This window comes from Manis pentadactyla, chromosome 11 (genome assembly GCF_030020395.1).
Source record: "Manis pentadactyla isolate mManPen7 chromosome 11, mManPen7.hap1, whole genome shotgun sequence".
NCBI lineage: Eukaryota > Metazoa > Chordata > Mammalia > Pholidota > Manidae > Manis > Manis pentadactyla.
The window spans coordinates 106,297,330-106,317,078 of NC_080029.1; the positions used below are offsets into that span (position 1 = coordinate 106,297,330).

General features: G+C 50.1%; 2 protein-coding genes across 6 annotated transcripts in view; one reads left to right on the forward strand and one right to left on the reverse strand.

Moving 5' to 3' along the window:
- The window catches only part of CGNL1 (cingulin like 1), a 170,160-nt gene extending 160,501 nt beyond the window's left edge, over positions 1–9,659 (forward strand). For all 5 annotated transcript variants that reach the window (XM_036929733.2, XM_057488844.1, XM_036929732.2 and 2 more), the window contains 5 exons: positions 3,081–3,164; positions 3,890–4,014; positions 4,971–5,079; positions 5,371–5,534; positions 6,619–9,659. In XM_036929733.2, the coding sequence (XP_036785628.2) occupies positions 3,081–3,164; positions 3,890–4,014; positions 4,971–5,079; positions 5,371–5,534; positions 6,619–6,754 (618 nt within the window). In that variant the 3' untranslated portion in view covers positions 6,755–9,659. The remainder of the gene's footprint in view (positions 1–3,080; positions 3,165–3,889; positions 4,015–4,970; positions 5,080–5,370; positions 5,535–6,618) is intronic.
- A 9,153-nt stretch (positions 9,660–18,812) lies between these two features.
- Positions 18,813–19,749, reverse strand: part of LOC130679673 (uncharacterized) — a 51,537-nt gene continuing 50,600 nt past the window's right edge. Inside the window, exon 4 of the mRNA XM_057489054.1 lies at positions 18,813–18,944. Within this exon, the coding sequence (XP_057345037.1) occupies positions 18,901–18,944 (44 nt within the window). The 3' untranslated portion in view covers positions 18,813–18,900. The remainder of the gene's footprint in view (positions 18,945–19,749) is intronic.

Sequence of the window (19,749 nt, forward strand, 5' to 3'; positions counted from 1 at the left end):
TCCCCACATCCTACTCGGTCCTTCCAGCTGCCCCCGCCCCCCTTGTTCCTTCACTCTTACTTCTGCCTGACCTCCTGCTCCTTCTCGCTGGTGGTCCCCCTGCGGGGAAAGCTGCATTTCCCTCCCGCCCTTTCTCTGCCTGCCTGGCTCTGGCCTCTCAGGCCCCACCCCGGCACACCGTCCTCACATCACCATAACGCCGACCACAACACACGGCTTCCTCATCCATCCCCCACCAGACACGTGCTGTGCTGGTTTTTTGTCATGAGTATCCTTGGGCTAATAATGTCGTCCAGACAAATGAGCAAACCCACCCTCCCACAGCACACACGCGTGAGTGTTCACAAACACATGCTCACGCCCACCTTGGCAGAGCGGCTCTTCTCTGGGGACACTCCTAAATGTCTGGAAGATGGGGTTTCATAGCCTGGGTGTGGAGGCAGGGGTCTCTGGCTTCCTCAGGAGAGCCACAGAGCACCCTGCAGGGTGGAGGAGCCACCAAAATGTGCTTTTACTGTATCACAGCACACCCTGAGGGGCCCTTACAGGCTGCCTCATTCAGGTTCCTTAGGCTAGAAACGGGGAGTGTGCGCCCCAGAGGTGAGACGGCCGAGGTCACACACAGTGCGCACAGAGCCAGCACAAGAAGCCGGGCTGCTCTTGCCTGTCTGTGTGATTACTTCCCGTCGCAGTCAAAGTTTAACTACGTCTTCATGAAGTCCTAGCCTCTGCCTAGGGGGTGTCAGTAGAACACCTTCCCCTGGGAGGCACGTCAAGGTCCTGTGGCCCGGCCACGATGACGGCCCCACGCATTGTGTCAGCTGGCTCAGAAGCCACACTCGGGGTGGGGCTGTGACCTTGCGTTTGTTACCTGTGGACTTTGTGCTCGTAGAGCAGTTACAGGAATCTTTCCAGTGCCCTCTTTGCAACATGTGATCTGGAGGCTGTAGGGCCAGGGAGAGTCGGGGAGGGGCCAAGGGCAGAGTTTTATGTGCTCTGCCTGCTGACCCTTTGCATAGCTGGCATTCTTCCCCCACTGCAGACCGATGCCCTGAGGAAACTGAGTGCCTCCCCGGATCCTGGCTTCTACGTGAGAGCTGTGTCTGAACCCTAGATCTGTTTGAAGCCTTTTCCCGGAGTTGGCCTGGAGAGCTGGAGCCGGCGGAGTAGGGGACAGTGGGTGGGCGCGGCCCGGGTTCTAGTCCTGCTCCCTCCAGTTCCATGTATCTCCGCCCTAGGCATCGGTGTCCGTCTGCTGTAAATCCTGAGGCCCCATGACTCAGAAGGCTGCTAGACAGAAATTCAAAAATGTGGGTGGGTGTTTTTGTTTTTTAATCTCACAGGTACCCTCTCACCTGTGGACAGGATCCCAGCTTCTTCCTATGGCATCTGAGGCCCTGCCCATCGCCTGCCTCATTCCTTGCCACTGCCTACTGCCCACTGTGGGCCAGCCACACCACACTACATGCCATTTGGACACCCACCACAGTTGGGACAATGGGAGCAGATGCAAGCCTGGCCAGCGTGGTGGCGTCTCTGTTTTATTATTGCTAAGCCCACAGGTCTCGTGGGGAAGGGGCCAACTTCTCCTGTACTTGCTAAGGCACTCATACAGGTGGGGAAAATGCAAGTTGAGGCCAGCCACGGGAGGCTGTTACAAGTGCTCCCCAGGAATCCAGGGACTCCTGTGTGTACACCTTACTCACCTTGGACCCCCACCTTAAGAAGGAAAGGGCAATTTTATTTTACTGCTCCACCTGGTTAGTTCTCCTGGCTTCCAGGCCGCCCTCTGCTGGACAGTCCTGGGAACAGGGTCTGGGGCCCCACCCTCGATGCTCATTTTATTTCACTGCTGCCGACAGCCCCCTGGGGATGGGGCACAGAGATGCGGACTGGCAGGCAATGGGATTTCTTTCCAGATGCTTCTCAGCTAGGCTCATTTCCTCTTAATATAGAAGAAATACTCAGTAGTGCTTAGTTCTTACCAGGTCAGCTGGAGTTGTTCCATGTTCTTGCTGACTTCCGTATCTGGCATAAGAAGTGGGAAATGGAAATCTAGCAGCACCTGAAATATGCTAACTATGGAAGCCCTTTCTGGGGTTGAACTTGTAATGCACCATCAGGAGCTCAGGGGAGTATCAGCTCCCCATTACTAGTTGTGTAGATCTCAGGCAAGTTTGGTGCCTGGCTTGTCGTGGGGTGCCTGCAACTTTCCCAGTTGCAGTAGCCAAAGTCCGATGCGTTGAGAATGTCCTCAGCCCTGGGCAAACTGGGATGGTCGGTCAGCACACAGGTTGATTAACTTATCCAAGCCCTGAAGCCCTGAGCAGAGACAGCATTCCCCTCTTCTTAGGATTGTTCTGGAGATGTAATAGGATGGCACACGTGGAGTGCTGAGCAGGTGTATCAGTTTTCTAGGTCTGTTGTAACAAGGTGGCACAGAGTGGGTGGCCTAGAGCAACAGAAATTTACTGTCTCACAGCTCTGGAGGCCAGAGTCTGAGATCACAGTATCAGCAGGGCTACCCTCCCTCTGGACCTGTAGGGGAATCTTTTCTTGCTGTTTTGCAGCTTCTGGTAGTTCTCTGGCACTTTGGCATTCCTGGACTTGTGGATGCCTCACTCCAGTCCTCTGTCTTCACATGGCATTCTCCCCAAATCTCTGTCTTCACACGGCCATCTATGCATGTCTGCCTCTGCATGCAAATCTTCCCTTCTTAGGAGAACATTAGTCAGATTAGGTGAGGGCCCCCCCAATGACCTCATTTTAACTTGATTACCTTTGTAAAGACTCGTTTTTAAACTAGGTCACATCTCAGGTACTAGGGGTTAGGACTTCAGTGTATCTTTTTGGGGGGATATAATTCAGCCCCTAACAGCAGGGTTAGCTATGACTGTTACTATTTTTATCATCTTTGCAATTCACATGAAGGCAAGAATAAAAAGCAGCTCCTGCACCGCAGGAGAGATGGCAGGAGGCCCCCGTCATGGAGAGGCGCTGACTTGTTGGAGTTTGGCACCTGGGTTGTTGGTATAGGAACAACCCCTTTAACGCCTGGGCTCTTATTCCCTTTGGTGTAGGTGGAGCAGATGAGGAACGAGCTACTTCAGGAGAGAGCTGCAAGGCAAGACTTGGAGTGTGACAAGATTTCCCTGGAGAGACAGGTAAGGCCAGCTGGCCCCGAGAGCTGTCCCCTCCACATGACCCTGGACTAGACCCTTCGGTAGTGCCGCCTGTGCTTAGTATCGCAGGAACTCTGGGGCACAACCCACCTGAGACCTAGAGGTGTTTCTAAGGCCTAGTCCAGAGAGCTTTTCCCAGTCATATTAAACCTGCTTGGAAGTTTAACATCTGTGGGGGAGGTGGAATTGCAAGTGTTGTTTTCTAGATCCTTAAGAGAGCTGAATTCTCATCCAAAGGGCAGGGAAAGGAACTGGTGTCACCAAATGTGTGCACTGCTAACAAAGCTGACTTGAATCATTTTTTCCTTTTATATGCTACTCATGTAACTTCTTCACTGAATTTGTTGTATGATACTGGTGAAGGAGCCTATTTCTCTTGCCACCCCTACCCCCAGTAGGTTTATACAAGGCCTAGGCAAAGGACAAGGCCGTTTGACTTCCAGGAGGCCTAGGACATGCCAAGAACTTCACTCAGGCCCATAAGGGAATGTGATAGAATCTCCTCTTTTGGCCTGGCAGGACCTGAGAGCGAAGCTTTTCCCTAGAAACATCTTTGTCTTCCCAGGTCCCCCGGGCCTTGTATCCTGGCACGGAAAGCAGGCTTATCACAACCCCCAACCAGTTGCTGGCTCAGCCCTGCACTCTGCTCTGCAAAGAGAGCATGGCAGACACATAGCCCCTTACGTAGCCTCCCTGTCTAATTCCAGAACAAGGACTTAAAGAGCCGGATTATTCACCTGGAAGGTTCCTACAGGTCCAGCAAAGAGGGGCTGGTGGTGCAGATGGAGACCAGGATCACGGAGCTGGAGGACCGTCTGGAGAGTGAGGAGAGGTGAGCCTGCCCAGCTGTGGTGCGGAGGCCTGGCCAGCGGTGGTCATGGTGTGAAACGGTGCTTTCACACTTGTATCTCTTCCCATCCTCACCTGCCTTAGAGCAAGCACAGCCTTGCTGCCGTTTCCGTTTTACAGATGAGAGCGCTGAGACCCATCCAGGTAAGTACCTGAGGAAGGTAGCCTGGCTGAAAGTTGGTGTAGCTGGAGTACAGCCTGGAGCTCCCATTCCTCAGTCCATAGCTTTTCCATTGTATTTGCTGCTCGTTTCCCCATCGCACATCAGGAGAGGCTGCCTCATAAGCTACTGCATCAGTACAGGATCAGAGGCCAAGGGGCCAACTCTGCCCTGGGGGCCAGGGGTATTCAAGCAGAGGCCCAGTGGCCATCTGTCAGAGATGGGCAGGTCCCCCACAGTGGTGGAAAGGACATGGGATCAAGTGACCACACTTCTTTCCAACACTAACACCACAACCCTCTACAGCTAGCTCTCCAATCCCAGCCCGAGGGCCAGCACCAGCTTGAATTTGACCACCCTCAATTCTAACTCCTGGCACCTCACCTCCCTAGAAGGGGTATGGCGGCCTGTGTGCATGTAGCACTTGGCATTATCCACATTCAGTAGGACATTTGGGAGCTGGGCTGGAGCAACCTGAGTAGACTCAGAATGTTCAGTCCTGCAGTCTGGGACCCTCTGCCTTGCAAAGCTGAGCTTGGGACTGGAAGAACTCAAGGCAAATGTAACTCAGCCCTTTGCTGCCTCTTCAACCTTGGGCAAGTCACCCTCCTTGGAACCTATGTTTGGGCATCTGTCCAATGAGCAGCCCTCCCTTCTGTACTGATGTGTGTCTCCCTGACCTGAAGCCTTCACTTGAGCAGGCAGCCCTGGCTAGAGCTCGAGCCTCCTGTGAGGCTGGGATGAAAGGGTCCTTGATCTGGCTTCCCCCGCCCTTCCAGGGACCGTGCCAGCCTCCAGCTCAGCAACCGGAGGCTGGAGCGGAAGGTCAAGGAGCTGGTGATGCATGTGGATGATGAGCACCTGTCCCTGACAGATCAGAAGGACCAGGTGAGGGGCCCTCTGCCAAGGCTTTCTCACATGAAGCTTAATGCCCCGGGCTGGGGGAGCAAGAGGGCAGGAGGCCTCTGCAGTGGGCAGTGGCGCTGTGGCGACTGATTCTGCCTTTCCGCTCCCCCGTCATAGAATGGGCCCTTCCCAGCCCAGCGTAGTCGGGGATTTCAGCAGTGTTCCAACCCTGAGCTTGGCTTCTAGAAAGTAGCCTTGCCTGAGAGTCTTACCTGCACGGCCCCGCGAGCGGCCAGGACCAGCCGCCCTCAACCTGCCCCTCTCCCACTGCAGCTGAGCCTGCGCCTGAAAGCCATGAAGCGGCAGGTGGAGGAGGCTGAGGAGGAAATCGACAGACTGGAAAGTTCTAAGAAGAAGCTGCAGAGGGAGCTGGAGGAGCAGATGGATGTGAATGAGCAGCTGCAGGGACAGCTCAATTCCATAAAGAAGGACCTGAGGTGGGCAAGTGTGCTGAGCCCACAGGCGCCGTGAGCCCCCGATGTTTGAGGGGAGCTCAGGGCTTTCAGAGCATTCTCACTCCTCTTTTCTCAAGCCAATTCCCTGTTGTCGCCTTTTGGGGTCACCCCATTCTGGAGATGAGAGTGGTGGTGTCCCCTTCAGTCACCCCATGTGCTCCGTAGGGTCTCCCATGTGTCATCCTCATTCCAGTACCCTCATGTCAGCCGGGCAGATTTTATCCCGGTTTCCCATAAGGGAAACTGAGGCTCAGGGCAGGGGGACTAGCTCACACCACCAAGGAGGAGGCAGGTCCTGGACCAGCCCCTGCGACCCCTGCTTTTACGTAACTTAGAAATAAAGTCTTGTGTGTGTCCTGATGAGACTAGGATCTGCCGAGCCTCGTTTCAGGAGAACTGCTTCTAAAGCCCCCCTGCCATGGTCCTGAGGGACTGGGAGCGCTTTCCCTGCCCAAGTGCCCCTGCCTGGGGTGGAGCGCAGGGGTGAGGTTGCATGCATGCTCCTCCCGAGAATTGAGCCTCTCTTGGAAGCTGACTGCTGGCTGCACGCACAGGTAGTTCTCTTCTAAAGGCCTGCTGAAAACCCCTTAAACAGGGCCTGTCTATTGAGAAGCTGCCGCTGGGGCCAGCATTAGGGTGCACCATTTAAGGGGCACCCCAAATCTCAGAAATCAAGATAGGTAATATTTAATGCAGTATTTTAAAAAAATTAATGCAAACAAAACAATGGTGAACAAAATAGCAAAATTTTAAATTTAGAAGGTTCGAGAACAGCATTCTGACAAGCCATTTTGGAGCCTGAGGCAAAAAGAAAAGTCAGTGCTACTGATCTGGCCCCAGCCCTGGCCAGCCCACCGTGTCAGCACTAGCCCCCTGTGCTGAAAGGCGGGCCGTTTGTTCCCTGGCGCTGAAGGAACCGCCAGGTGCAGACCAGTGAAGTTCAAGCGCTTCTGTGCCACACAGTGGGGTTGAAGAGATAGGACCCTGAGATCTTTCCTGCACCTCCAGATCAGAAGTGTGCCGTGGGCCAGGACCCCGAGAAACATGCCTCCTGTTTTTTTCACAGACTCAAGAAGCTGCCCAGTAAAGTGCTGGATGACATGGATGATGATGACGACCTCAGCACCGACGGGGGCAGCCTCTGTGAGGCGCCCCTGAGCTTCACCTTCTCCAGGGACAGCACTGCCACCAGCCAGATCTGAGGCCACCTCCAGGGCTGCGGAGGCGGCCCATCATTCCTCACGGGGACCCACGGCCACCTGCAGCAGGGGACAGGGGAGGGGGCACCCATCAGGAGTGGAGCCCCATCGCCTCCTCTTCACATCGCAGGCTGATTCCTCCACAGTACCTTCCTCCTAGGGTGGCTCCTGTAGCTTGGGCAGGCAGCTGTTGCGACTTAAACGCTGAGATGCCTGAAGCACAGGTGCCACCAACCATTAGATGTTTTGGAAAATATAATTTGACAGGACAAAGCCCCTGTTCTGCACAGTTATCTGCCTGCACCATTTGCATGGCAGCTCCTGCCTCCCACCCCCACCTGCCAAGAAAAGGGTCCAAATGCCAGCTGTTCTTTAATAGCCATTGTGTAGAGGAGGAAATGATGTCTAGGCTGTAAATATTTTAAACCAGACCTTCTCTTGGACTGCTGCTGTTCCATTTTGGAATGTGACAGAGGCTTCATAGGGTGGCTTGTTTGTAAATGTCACACATTTCTATCGAGTATTATTTTTTTTAAATGCGAAGCTACTAGGTTTTAAGTATTAAGGATCAGAGGCAAGAGAGAGAAGGTAAAGAAAAGACCACTTTGGACATCAGACTTGGAAAAAAGGAATTGTTGTGATAAAGGACAGGTAACCTGAGAAGAGAAATTCAAGTGGTCTTAGTGAACAACTTGCTGATGGAAGGAGAGTCAGAAGGTCACTTGTCTGTGTGACCTTGGTGGCCATTTTATCTAGAGTTTTTTATCATTTCTGAACCATGCTGGGACCAATTTCCAGTCACCAATTACAATTTCTTTTACACAGGCAGGGTGGGGAGACTTGTAAGTAATGCTTATGACAAATGATACGATTTCTGGAAGGTTGGGGCCCTCTGTCATTCCTCACTGGTCCTTCCTCCTTCCATGGCAGGCCTCTGACCTGCACTCTCCAAGTCCCTGGACAGCATGGTTTCTGGGTGGGAGTAAGAGGGTCTGGGGACAAGGTTCATAGACTTAGGTGTGAGGAAGAGGTGGGCAGTGTCCAGTAAGATCATGGGGAAAGAAAAAACGGGGCAGTAAGCAGGTGTGTGTGGGTGTGGGTGGGAAGGAAGAGAAGAAGTGAAGCAGGTTCTTGAAAGCTGGGGGATATGTAGAGGAGGCAGATGGGGCAGGATCTCAGGTTTATTTTGGGAAGAGGGGAAAGAAACAAGCCAGACAAAGGTGTGTCTGTGTAAACTGGAGGGCTCCTTCCAGTCTCCTGGGACAGAAGGACATGGGCCAGCACCAGGCACGAAGAGAAGGGGTTTGGGTGAGGTCTGGGGCAAGGCCACAAGGCAGGGACAGAATTGCAGGAAGTGTGGAGTTGGGGGGATACAGTATCCGGCACTTCTCCTGGCCTGCTTGGTGTCACCTCCCATGGGGCCAGTCCCCAGGCACTTCCAGAGGCCAGGTCCAAACCCAGCCAGGCTCCTGTAAGTCAGGCCCAGGGCGTGGGGAGGGCGACAAGCCCATGGCCAGGGAGAGGACCCTGCGAGGTGTGTACACAGTTGGACGTGGAGATGACCGCTCAGTTGCTTTGGCGTTGTCCCTGAGCACCCTGTGAGCTGGGAGCCTGCAGACCAGAGAACTCCATGACGGTAGCCACAGGGGTTAGAATCTCAGTGTCCCACCCCAGGCCGCAGAGCCCACCAAGCAGAATTCAGAAATCAGCCCAATTTAGGGTGAGTGCCATTGCCCCCTGATAGGCAAGGCCCCTGGAGCAGAGCGCCAGGCCCTCTATTACCTCTGCTGGGTGGAGTGGTTCTCTACTTACACGGAGTGTGGAGAGGTTCCTTCCTTCATTTAGCACATATTTATTGGGCACCTACAATGTGTCAGGCTCTGTCCTTGGCACTGGAAAGAATAAAATGGGCCCAAATCCTTCCCCTCCCGGAGTACAGCCAGGGGGAGGGCGTGGACACAGAGGCTGAGCCCCTCCGCACCCAGCCCTGGAGCCCTCTCCTCTCGGGGACACATCAGGCCTGTGGTTGGTTGGCCCAGGGGTTCTTTGATCCTCAGTAGGCTCTTGATTTCTTTGCTGCTTCCACCATCATGAGATACTTGCCAAAGAGTGGCCTAGAAATGCCTCAGCCTGCTTATAACTACAGGTGAAAGATGAGAAAGGTCAGAGGCCCAGGAACTTTGGGAGCCAGTGAGTGTCCAGTTTTGTGAGGAAGTTGCTGGCCCTCACCCCAGCCGGCCCCTCCTGGTAGCCCTGAGGCAAGCTGCAGGAAGCACAGACCAGCTTCTGAAAGACTTGCCATCCTTGCCCTAAAAGCGGGCCATTTTTAATATTAACAAATGCGCCATCGTCCCTGGTAATGGCCGGCGGCGAGGGTGGCGGGGTAGGAAGACCACTGGCCTGGCTGGTGAGAGAGGTGGTCTTCAAGTCCTGGCTCCTCTTACCCTGGTGACCTTGATGGAGGTGACCTTGACAGGGCATGTTCTCAGAGCTGCAGATTGCCCAGAACAAACGAGGCCCAGGGCCCAGCGTCCTTTACAGCTCTGACATGCTGTCATTCTTTGATTTTATTATATACATATATTTTTCTTTCAGTTTATTGTTTTAAGAACTAACCCTACTCAAGAGTATTCTCTTTAGCTAGCTTAAAAAAGAAGTATTTTATTTAATAAATATGTGGCCAAATGCAGTGCTGGGGAGACAATCATCATATATCTTTATCATTTTTTTCTTGCTTCCAAGTGTCACTGGACAATGCCAACCGGCTGTTTCTGTTGGGTTTCTGCATTTGGGTGTTTTGACTGCTTTGGTTTGTCCTGGGGAGGAGGCATTCTATGCAGCTTCCTCCATGTAAGTGAACTGGATGAAGCAAGAATGCCTTTCAATAAACTGTGTCACTCGGTGGGAATCTTGCCTCGCCCATTGTTTTGAGTCCCTTGTTTTCTCCAGAGCTTAGCTCTGTGGCTGCCAAGAAACAGCCGAGGTGAATGGCTGGAAGCTGCTTGAGGAAGTGGAACTTGGTGGCATTCCAAGCCCAGAATCAGTTTCAGAAGTAGAAGAGTGGGGAATGGGTCACTGGCGGACCCTGAGGGAATTCACCCACCTGGAGGGCAGCCTTCTCAGAGATCCCAGCTGCCCGTTTGCAGGAAATGGCAGAAGGGGAAGTGTTCACAACTGCAAACTAACAGGCACCCGCTGTTTGCTCCTTGTTCCTAAACTTAAATAGTCACATTTTGCACATAATCTCTATCTACAGCAGGCTGACAGCAGGTGCCATGGCCTCCATCTTACAGGAAACGGAAGTTACTTCTCCACGGCAGGGCCCTACACTGCTTATCCTGTCCTCAGCTACCCGAGGGCCCTGGGTTCCCTCCATGACAGCCGACTGCTCTGCTCGAGGTCCGCCGGTTGGAGCAGGTGGAGGTCAGGCCTTTCTCTGCCGTCACTCCCTGCTTTGTGCAGTGTTTCCAGCTGTGGCTCCTGTTGGGGGGCTCCCTCGTGGCTCCAGCTTCCACAGCACTGGGGTGACCGTGCTTCCTCCCCATGGATCCAGATCTGCAGCTGGTCAGAGAGCCTGCTGTGTTCCTCTCTGTCCTTCGGCAGCCCCGGCCGGTCCCTCCGACACTGTCTTACAGGGCAGCTTGTCACTAAGCCCTTTGGACTAATGCAGGAGGCTGCCGTTTGCTGTGCAGAGCTCTGCCCGCTGCCCCCTCAGTGTCCCTGTGATGTAAACATCCCACCCATCCAGCTGTCCTGCAGAGGGTATCTGGGAAATCCCAACTGCCCGTTTGCAGGAAATGACAAAATGACTCCCCTTATTTTGATTACATGGAGCACATGGAGCTTCTCAAATATAAATGAGATTTTCTAGTTAATAAGTCCTCAGAGACTTTGCATAAATTGTTTGCTTTTTTCTTTAAAGTCAGATTTATTGAGGTATAATTTTATTACTTGTAGAAAAGTCACCCTTTTTGGTATTATTTGCTTTGAAACTATTTAGGCCTCTTTCTTTGCCAGGATTCTCATGGTGCGAATAAGAGATCCTGAGAGGTTACCTCTCCCTCAGCCCTATGGAGGAATGTGAGTCAGGAGCCCAGAGCCAAAGGGAAAGAGTCCTTCCAGGTCTGCACCTCCTTCCTCCACATTCTTGGCATTCCTACTTTGAACTTGAGAATAGTTACAGTGATCCTGTCTTGGTTGGAAGACAGTCATTAGCCAGAAAATTTTCTGTTCTAAATTTTCAAATGATAGGGAAAAATGACTCAACAGCAAGTTCCTATCAGGGCCTGAACAGCCCCAAAACCAGAAATTCTGGGCTTTGCAGAGGGATCGGCACCACTTGGTCCTCTCTCAGACCTGCTGATTACACAGCATTGAAAATGATCGTGGACGTTCACTGGTATGACCCAAGGCCCAGCCTGTCTCCATGAGCAAAGCAGGATTTGAGTGTGTGCCCCTTGCTGAGTTTATTAAGGCTGGAAAATGTGCCAGTGCAGTTCCATAAGACATTCAACAATAAAACTATTCTGTGGGGGGAAGTTTGCAAGTTGCCTACCATGTGGAATCTCACTGTCTCACAACAGATTGTCAACAACTCCTTAGGGATGGGAGCATGATTCCAGAGGTTTTCTGGGTAAACAAAATTAAACAATTTTATGAGAAGGGCAGAACGCACCAGGTAAGGAATTTGAGGCTGGGGGAAGTTGGGCATTTTGCTGTGGGTCAAAACTGGAGTTGGTCACCAACCTGGGAGGAGAACCCGGCACTGTGGGCAGCTGCTGTGCAGATACAGGTGCAAGCCACTGCCCAGGACCTTTGGCAGCTTCCAGTGAAATCACAGCAATGGTGATTATTAAGCTAAGTGGAAATTAGAAACATGAAACCCTTCAAACATTCATGGCACCCAGCTCTGCGTCTTCCCTGTGCGTGGCAAGCCCCATGCAATTGGTGCTGCCAGGTTTCTGAGGCCACGTGTAGTTCAGCTTACCTGCACTGAGCACTTATCTGCCATATATCAGGCGTTCTAAACCCTTTGCACAAGTTGACTCCTGTAAATCCCTCTGACCGCCCCTAAGCAGGTACTGTTGTGACAGGTGAAGCATCCCTGGCAGAGGGAGTTACTAACCCCCCAAGGGCGCCCGGAGGAGGTGGGCGGGCCAGGACAAGTCTGGGTCTGCTTCTGCGGCTCCCGCTGTGCACCAGGGAGTCTGCTGCCTCTCACCCTCACTTACAGTCCAGGTGGACAAAGGCCCTTCACTTGCTCCTGTATTAGGGACTCCTGAGGCCTCCCCTTCTGTTGTGGTTTTCTATGCAACCCAACAGCCTGCTGCCTGCCTCTACTCTGAGCAGGGCAATCAAAGGAAGATGGAAATCAAAGTGAGCCTTCGTAGCCACAGGCCCGATGGATGCGGCTAGTCACAGATTTTCAACTGCTCTTCTGACCTTGCTGTCTTTGCTGCCATTTGCTGCTGTGATCTTTGGATCTCTCATCCTTACACTTTCAGTCTCATTTTCACTGACTTGTCTGGGCCTAATCGGGGTGGGATGGCTACTCTGGGTGGTCACTGGGCCTCCCCACTGTCTCACTATGTCTTTGGGCAACGCCAGCAAGTCCCTGAGTTTAGGTGGTTCTCAAGGAACATTTACCTTCCCAACCCCAGACTCTTTTGTGATGAGAACCTTCTTCTAGGACAGTATATGACAGCAATCATCTTCATTGGGTAGTACACCTTTCATTACATTCAAAATGTAGTCTTATATTCAAAATTGCATTGCAACCTGTAATCAACAGATTGTCAATGTAACACCAACAGAGGTCGCTAATAAACCCCTCAGCCCCGAGGAGCTCACTGAATACTGGGTGGTTGGGGTGAAGTCTGGAAACCCCAGACTTGACAACAGTGGGCTGCCTTCCCAGAGGTGACAGCATAGTGTCTGTTGAGTTGGGAGCCGTGGTCCCAGTGCGAATAGGCTCCGGATGCCTGTGAGTGGACAGGGGGCTAAGCTGTGTCCTGCAACGGAAGAAGTCTGCTGTGTGCAGAAGCTCGTCTTGAAGGAGAGAGACCCCTCTGCCCCAGCCATTCCCAGGAGCAGTAGGGCTCCAGCCCTAGAAGCCAAGACTCCTGGTCTCCTTAACCTGGTCTGCAAGCTGAGATCGGGGTTGTGTATGCAGGTCTGGGGAGATGGTAGGTACCCACCTCCCCATTCACACATCAGAGGGCAGGCTTCCCTTCTGAGCTCCACCCAGGGACTCTACAAAAAGAAATCAATTTCGCCCTGTGGACAGACCCAGTGGTGCTTTCGGGCAATGAGAATGAGTCTTTTGTTAACATCTAAAATCCCTTCACAGGGTTGGGTAAACTCCTGTGGGCCAGGAGTCTGTACATTACTTGATTTTGTCTGCACCCTGTCAGGTGGGTGGTGTTACCTCCTTCTGCATGTTAGGAAATGTGCAGAAAGAGAAATAACTTGTCCAAAGTCACCAACTCATAGCAGGGCTGGGATAAAGCGCCTCGTCTGCTGCTCTTACCAACCCCAAGTTTCCCTGTACTCCAGCCGTTCTTCCCTGCTGCCCCTCTACTGACTTTCCTAGCTGAAGACAAGAGGCCCAAGGGCTGGGCAGTTTGTCTGGTCACAGCCCCCTGGCCTCTGGACTGCAAGCCGCTCTTGGAGCATGAGGCCTGCCCACTCCTCTCTGCAGGTCCTCCTCCTGCCAGCTGCATGCTGCCAGCCTGGTTAACCTCTGGGCTCCTTAGGCCTTCCAGGACAAGCTTGTTTTCCAGGAACGGGCTTGGAAATGAAGATAAACCCTGTGTTTCCGGTTATATGCCCTCCAGCCTTTGAAAGGGCTGGACCAGTAAGCCTGCCAGTCTAGCTCCTTGGTTTGCTCTGTTCCATCTCTGGGGCTCTGGCTGCCTGGCCTTCCATCAGATGCCAATTCCCGGCCTATCACTGGGAACGAATACGGGAGCTTCTGGAGCTAGGCACAGGGCTCCCAGCAGCTGGGCAAGGGAAATGGGATCTGAGAAAGAGGGGTGGCAAAGCTCCTGTGGCTCCTGGTACCTCCCGAAGGAGATAGTCCATGTTCCTGTCCACCCTCCCTGGGGAGACTTCTCTCAGCACTGAGATATTAAAGAACTAGAGAACAGACTGGCCTCTGCTCAGCCTGCCTGCAGCCTAGGTATAATCCACAGCTCTGACGTTGCCAATCACTTTTTGTTCCTGATGCACGTATGTCTTCCAAAACCAGCTCCATTTTCTGAAACAATTCCTTTCCTCCCTCTTCCCCTTCATGGTATTTTTTTTTTCCTTTTTCTATGTGTTTCATTGCTGCTGGATTCTAAAATCAAGGCACAGAATGCCTGTGGGCTTACTCAAAGTGTGTGGCCTTCCCAGGCTCTGTGGAAAGGTTAGGTGCGCCCAGGGTAAGCAGGGCCGGTGAGCCCCGGGACGGCCAGAGACATGCAGGCAGGAAGCTTTGCGCTCGCCATGGGTCATCACGTGGGGTGCGGGCTTTCGGAGGAGTGCCGGTGCCTATCCAGAACTTGCTTCCTCAATGTTAAGAGGCCAGCTGTGAAGTTAGTCCCTGTAACTTTGCTACCAACATCAGCAACAAAGACATTTTGGGAGTCCCAAATACGGGGAAGACAGAAATAGGCCAGGTGATACGACATGGCATCAGATCTCTGAGAATTTCTTGTTGAGGAGTTTTGGGTTGTTTTATTGAGCGATTTGTGTCTCTGCCACCAAGAACTAGCAGTAGCTAACATTTGGTCATATCTACTTCATGTTTTTAAATAAAAGAAATAAAACAATACTGATAAAGCTGTACATTTTTTTTTGCCCTGCCCAGTGGTGGTGGAGTTCCAAACAGGACTTTGGACAATACCAAGATTTATCTTCCCAGCCTAGCCTAGGTCATCTGGGGCTCCTAAGTTACCTTCATGTTGCAATGTTTGCATCGCACTGGTTTTAATTCCAACATTAGCTGTGAGCTGCTATTTTGTGAAAGACCAAAGTTACTCATTTACACCTGCCAGAGAGTATTTGCTGTGTGCACTTACGCTGCACTGGCCTATGTTGAAATGAGTAGGAATCAGTCCCTGGACTCAAAAGAATGAAAAAAAAATGTCTGTTAAGAACTAAATACACAAGGAGCTGAATCTAAAGCACTAAAGGAGAAAAGTATAGATGAAGTGGGATGGTGGTTCATGAAGGGGAAAGATCATTATTGGCTGGGGCAATGAGGGAAGGCTTCATGGAGGAAATGGTGCTCAAGAGGGTCCAACTTAAAAGTGGGTGCAATGTCTTAGAGCTTTTCATTTTGAATTTTTAGTCTTACAGATGGGTGCATCTTGAGGGGAAAGAATGAACTGAACACATGGATGCAGGCTGGATTCAGCCAGTTGAGTTAGAGTCTAAGATAAATGAAGTGGAGGAACAATGGGAGGTGAGGCTGGAAAACACGCTTAGGACCATATTTTTGAAGGATGTCGAATGTCACTCCCAGAAACAGGAAAGCAGCGGATGTTCATGAATGGGAGTTTCTGGATAAAAAACAAGAAGAGTTGGGTTTTATGTCTTTTTGTCCTTTTTGAGAAGGAGATGAATAATTTTTTTAAAGCGGTTGGTGAAATTTAGTTCTTATAAGAGGTATGATCCTTGATTATCAATAAGGAGAATCAGCTTCTCCCAATTAAGAATTCTCTTCTGCTTATCCATCTTAAACATTCCAGAGGGCAAATGGCTACTCAGTCTGAAAGTGCTTTACAAACCTGGATGTGAGTCAGCATCGCCTGAAGGACTTGCTAAAACAAATACTGCTGGCCTCGTTCCCAGTTTCCAGAACAGCTGAGAATGTGGCGCTGATGGTGCTGGTCTGGGGACCTCCCTGAGAACCTCTGATTAAACTTCCTCTCTGACCTTTCTCCGTAGACCCACTAGGTGGCAGCAGAGAGCACCCCACTGGCCCACCCTGGAGTCCTCAGGTAGAGGCGGCCCAGGGCTGTTCCTGGGATCTTCAAACGCAGGCGTTTGCTACCAAACGACCACGCAGACCGACCACATCATCAAGCTTTCAGTGCAAGGACGCAGGGTAGAAGGGAGTGCTTGGTGGCTTGGCTCTCATTCCTTCTCCAGGATGCCCCTGCTCCCAACTCTACCCCACACACCTTTTGCTAGTCCCTGAGAGCTCTCCTCAACACGTCCTTCCCTGAAGAGCGGAGTATATTTGATGACTTTCCAGGTCACTTCCAGCGAGGTTTCTGTCCTAATGTAACGTGAACTAGAGCTTGGAAACGGAACTGTGGAGACCAGCACGGATGGTGCCTAGTCAGTGCACTGCCTGCCCCCTGTGTCTCAGCAGAGACCATCCTGGCCGAGACAGGAGGCCAGAATTAGCCAGGTGCCATCCCGGGTGATCCGACATCCAGTCCCGTCCCCCCCATCCCCCGCCTCGGCCAGATGGCTGCAACACCTGCTCTTCAGGCAAGGGTTGCCCTTCTCAGTAGCTCCAAGGGCCATTTGGTTGACCCTTTGAGGAACCAGTAGAGCCCTAAAAGTGAACCTGTTTGGATCTGACCATTCAGTTCACCACTTTAAAACTGTACCCATGCTTCAAGACTTGGCGCAAAGGTCCTCCCACAAAAAGCCTATCCTGACCCTTCAAATCCAAACTGCTCCCTCTCTGGGCTCCCGCGGCCCTTTGTTCTATTGTAGCCCCTCCCAGATTGCGCGTAGCAGATTAGAGTCGTTCTCCCCTACACCATTAGGTGGCGAGCTGCTCCACGGCAAAGGCTGGGTCTCATTTTTCACCTTTGCAGGTGGTACCTCGATATTGATGGAGTTGGAACAACTGTTTGTCTCACATGTTGGGAAATGATCAGGGCTCTATTTACCTAAACTTAAATGATTTTGTAAACTGAAAGGATAGTTCTTCTGGGCCTTTCTCCTTCTAGACTGAATAGGCTTAATGATTTTAGTTTTATATCACAGCACAACCACCCACCCATAGAAGAACTGACATTCTAACAAGTCTAGAGGTTTCTAAGTTAGTTTGTAAATCATTGAGAAAGAATTTATACTGTTCTGGTCAAAAAGTGATAAATGCCCCAAGAATGGACTAACAGTTGCCAAAGGGAGGGGGACAGGGGAGGATGGGTGGGAAGGGAGGGATAAGGGGGGGAAAAATGAAAGGGGGCATTATGATTAGCATGTATAATAAATAAGGGGGCACGGGGAGGGCTGTGCAGCGCAGAGGAAAAGTGGTGACTCTATAGCATCTTGCTACGCTGATGGACAGAGGCTGTAGTGGGGTATGTGGGGGGGCCTTGGTGATGGGGGGTGTCTGGTAGACATAATGTTCCTCATGTAATTGTAGATTAATGATACCAAAAAAAGTGATAAATGCATGTTTATTTTATAAAATTTGGAATCATGCTTTTTGTGTTTTAATCAACAAAGGACAGTCAAACATGCCTTCTGCTAATGACTATTTTTCCTGCTAATGTTTTCCTCTAGTCCTTTTCTAGTCTATCCTGCTCCTGATATTTACTACATTTTTTTATATGCTTGAGATCAGCTACCAGTAATTTTTATTCTAGTTAAATTACTATTGATAACATTTTCTAGTATTTTAAAGCATTATTCCAAAGTTTTTCAACATTTTTGGATGTCTAATGTTTTGAACATCCTGAACATCTTTTAAACATCACTATATATTATTCTACAATGTATAGAAAGCATATTTTATCTAATTCTTTTAGGCAGTATTTTATTTGGTTTTAGGGATTATTTTCTTGAAAAAGTATCCCAGAATAGGAAATATTGTGTCAAATGCTTTTTTGGCATCCAAGAGGAATCTTTATTAACTTTTTCACTTACTCAAATAATTGATGTTTGTCATTAAGAAATACAGATAGGCAAGAAAAAGGTATTAATATGAAGAAGAAGGAGGAAGAGGAAAGTCACCTTGGTTTTACTATATAGAAATATCAAATAGTTGATATTTCCATGTGTATTTGTCTAGACTTTTTTCTCTATATGCATGTTTATTTTATAAAATTTGGAATCATACTGTTTGTACTATCACATAAGCTGTTTTTCAAATTACCGTGAATCTTCCCATGTATAAAAATGTATTTCCTCAACACAGTTTTAACAGCTGCACAGTATTCCATGGAATACTAATAATAGTCAACATTCATTTTGTAGTTATATGCTAGGAGATTACATATGTAAGCTCATTTTAAATCCATACAATTACAGTTACCCTACGATATAGGTACCATTCATCACTCACTCCATTTTAGCAAAAGAAAAAGTCAGGCACATAAAGATTACATAATTTGCCTAATTACAGAGATATTATAAATGTATGTGAACCAATAGTCTGTAGTAAGACATTTAAGTTGTTTCTTTTTTATTTGCTGTCATAAGCAATGTTGCTATTAATTCATTAAATGAATATTCACTGAGCTCCCACACATGCTGGGTGTTTTACTAGAAGCTGCACAGGCAAGGGTAAAATTGTCAGCATAAAGCAGACATGGTGGGGGAAGAGGCCCATCTGAAAGGCTCCTGGCACGGACTGTGTTTTCTCCGTTCTGTCTTCTCACGTGGCTGAGGGGAGCGCTATGCTGCGACAGTGGCCTCTGGCTGGGTGTGGTTCTCTCTCTTCGATCAGGGTCATTATTTCCCAGCCCCTCTTCCTGCTCCACACCTGCCAGGGTGGAGCTTCATGGAGCTGTCTGTCTTCCTTCCCCAAACAGGCAGCCAAGGCCAGAGGTGTAACCTGGGAGGCTGGTCCCGCACCCCTGATTCTGTTGTTTCATCTGTGCAGTGTTTTCACTGACAAAGAAAATGCCTGTAAAGGTTCTGTTATTAAAGAAAAATGGCACTGGCTGCTTCACTATGGAATAATCTCCATCCAGGTTTCTCAACCCTTCTAGGCCCCCACCCTTTTATGCAGGCTATTTGTTGATGTGTTTTTGGTGTATTGGGAGGGAGGCTAAGATCTTTCTGGGCACCAGACAGAAAAAAATGAGCAGTCTTTTAGTTTTCTTTTAAACACAGTTTTATTGAGATATAACTTACATACCATACTGTGCACCCAAGTGTACAATGGATTGGTTTTTAGCACATTCTCAGAGTCATGTGACCACTGCTGCTGTTAACTTCAGAACATTCTCATTACCTGCCAAAGCAACCACAGACCTGTCATCAGTCACCCGCATTTGCCTCCCCCAGGCCCTGGCAGCCACTCATGAGCTTTCTGTCTCTGTGGAGTCGATCCTGGACATTTGATATAAATGGAATCATACAGTACATAGTCTTTTGTGTCTGACCTCAACTTAGCTTGCTGTTTTCAAGGTTCCTCCATGTTGTGGCATGTCCCGGTGGCCCCATTCTTTTCTATGGCTGGTACTACTCTGTAGTGTGACTCCACAGCCTTTTGCTTGCATGGTCCCCAGTTGATGGACATTTGAGTTTCTGCTGTTTGGATACCGTAAACAATGCTACTATGAGCATTGCTGTACAAGGATTTGTTCGAACATGTATTTTCAGTTCTCCTGGGTGTATATGTTGAAATGGAATTGCTGGATCATAAGGTAACTTTATGTTTAACCTTTTGAGGAACTGCCAAACTTTTTCCAAAGTGGCTGCACAATTTTACAATCACACCAGCCTTGTGGGAACGTGGCAGGCACTGTTCCTTGCAGTTACCATGACAGTCTCTGAAAGCCAAGCAGTGACAAGCCAACCGGCCCAGTGGCTCCCAGCTCACACCCCTCAGTACAGGGGAAATTCTCAACTCAGCTAATGTTTGCAGAGTATGAATGAATCTGTGATTCCGTTATCTTTCTGTGAGACAAGCCAATGAGTGTACTGGGTGTTCATGTCTATGATTGCATATGTTGTTTAGACAATCATCCCTGGTGACTCCTAGTTTGCCTACTGACACCTGACTTTTCTTGACATTGGTGACCAGTGAGTCCAGG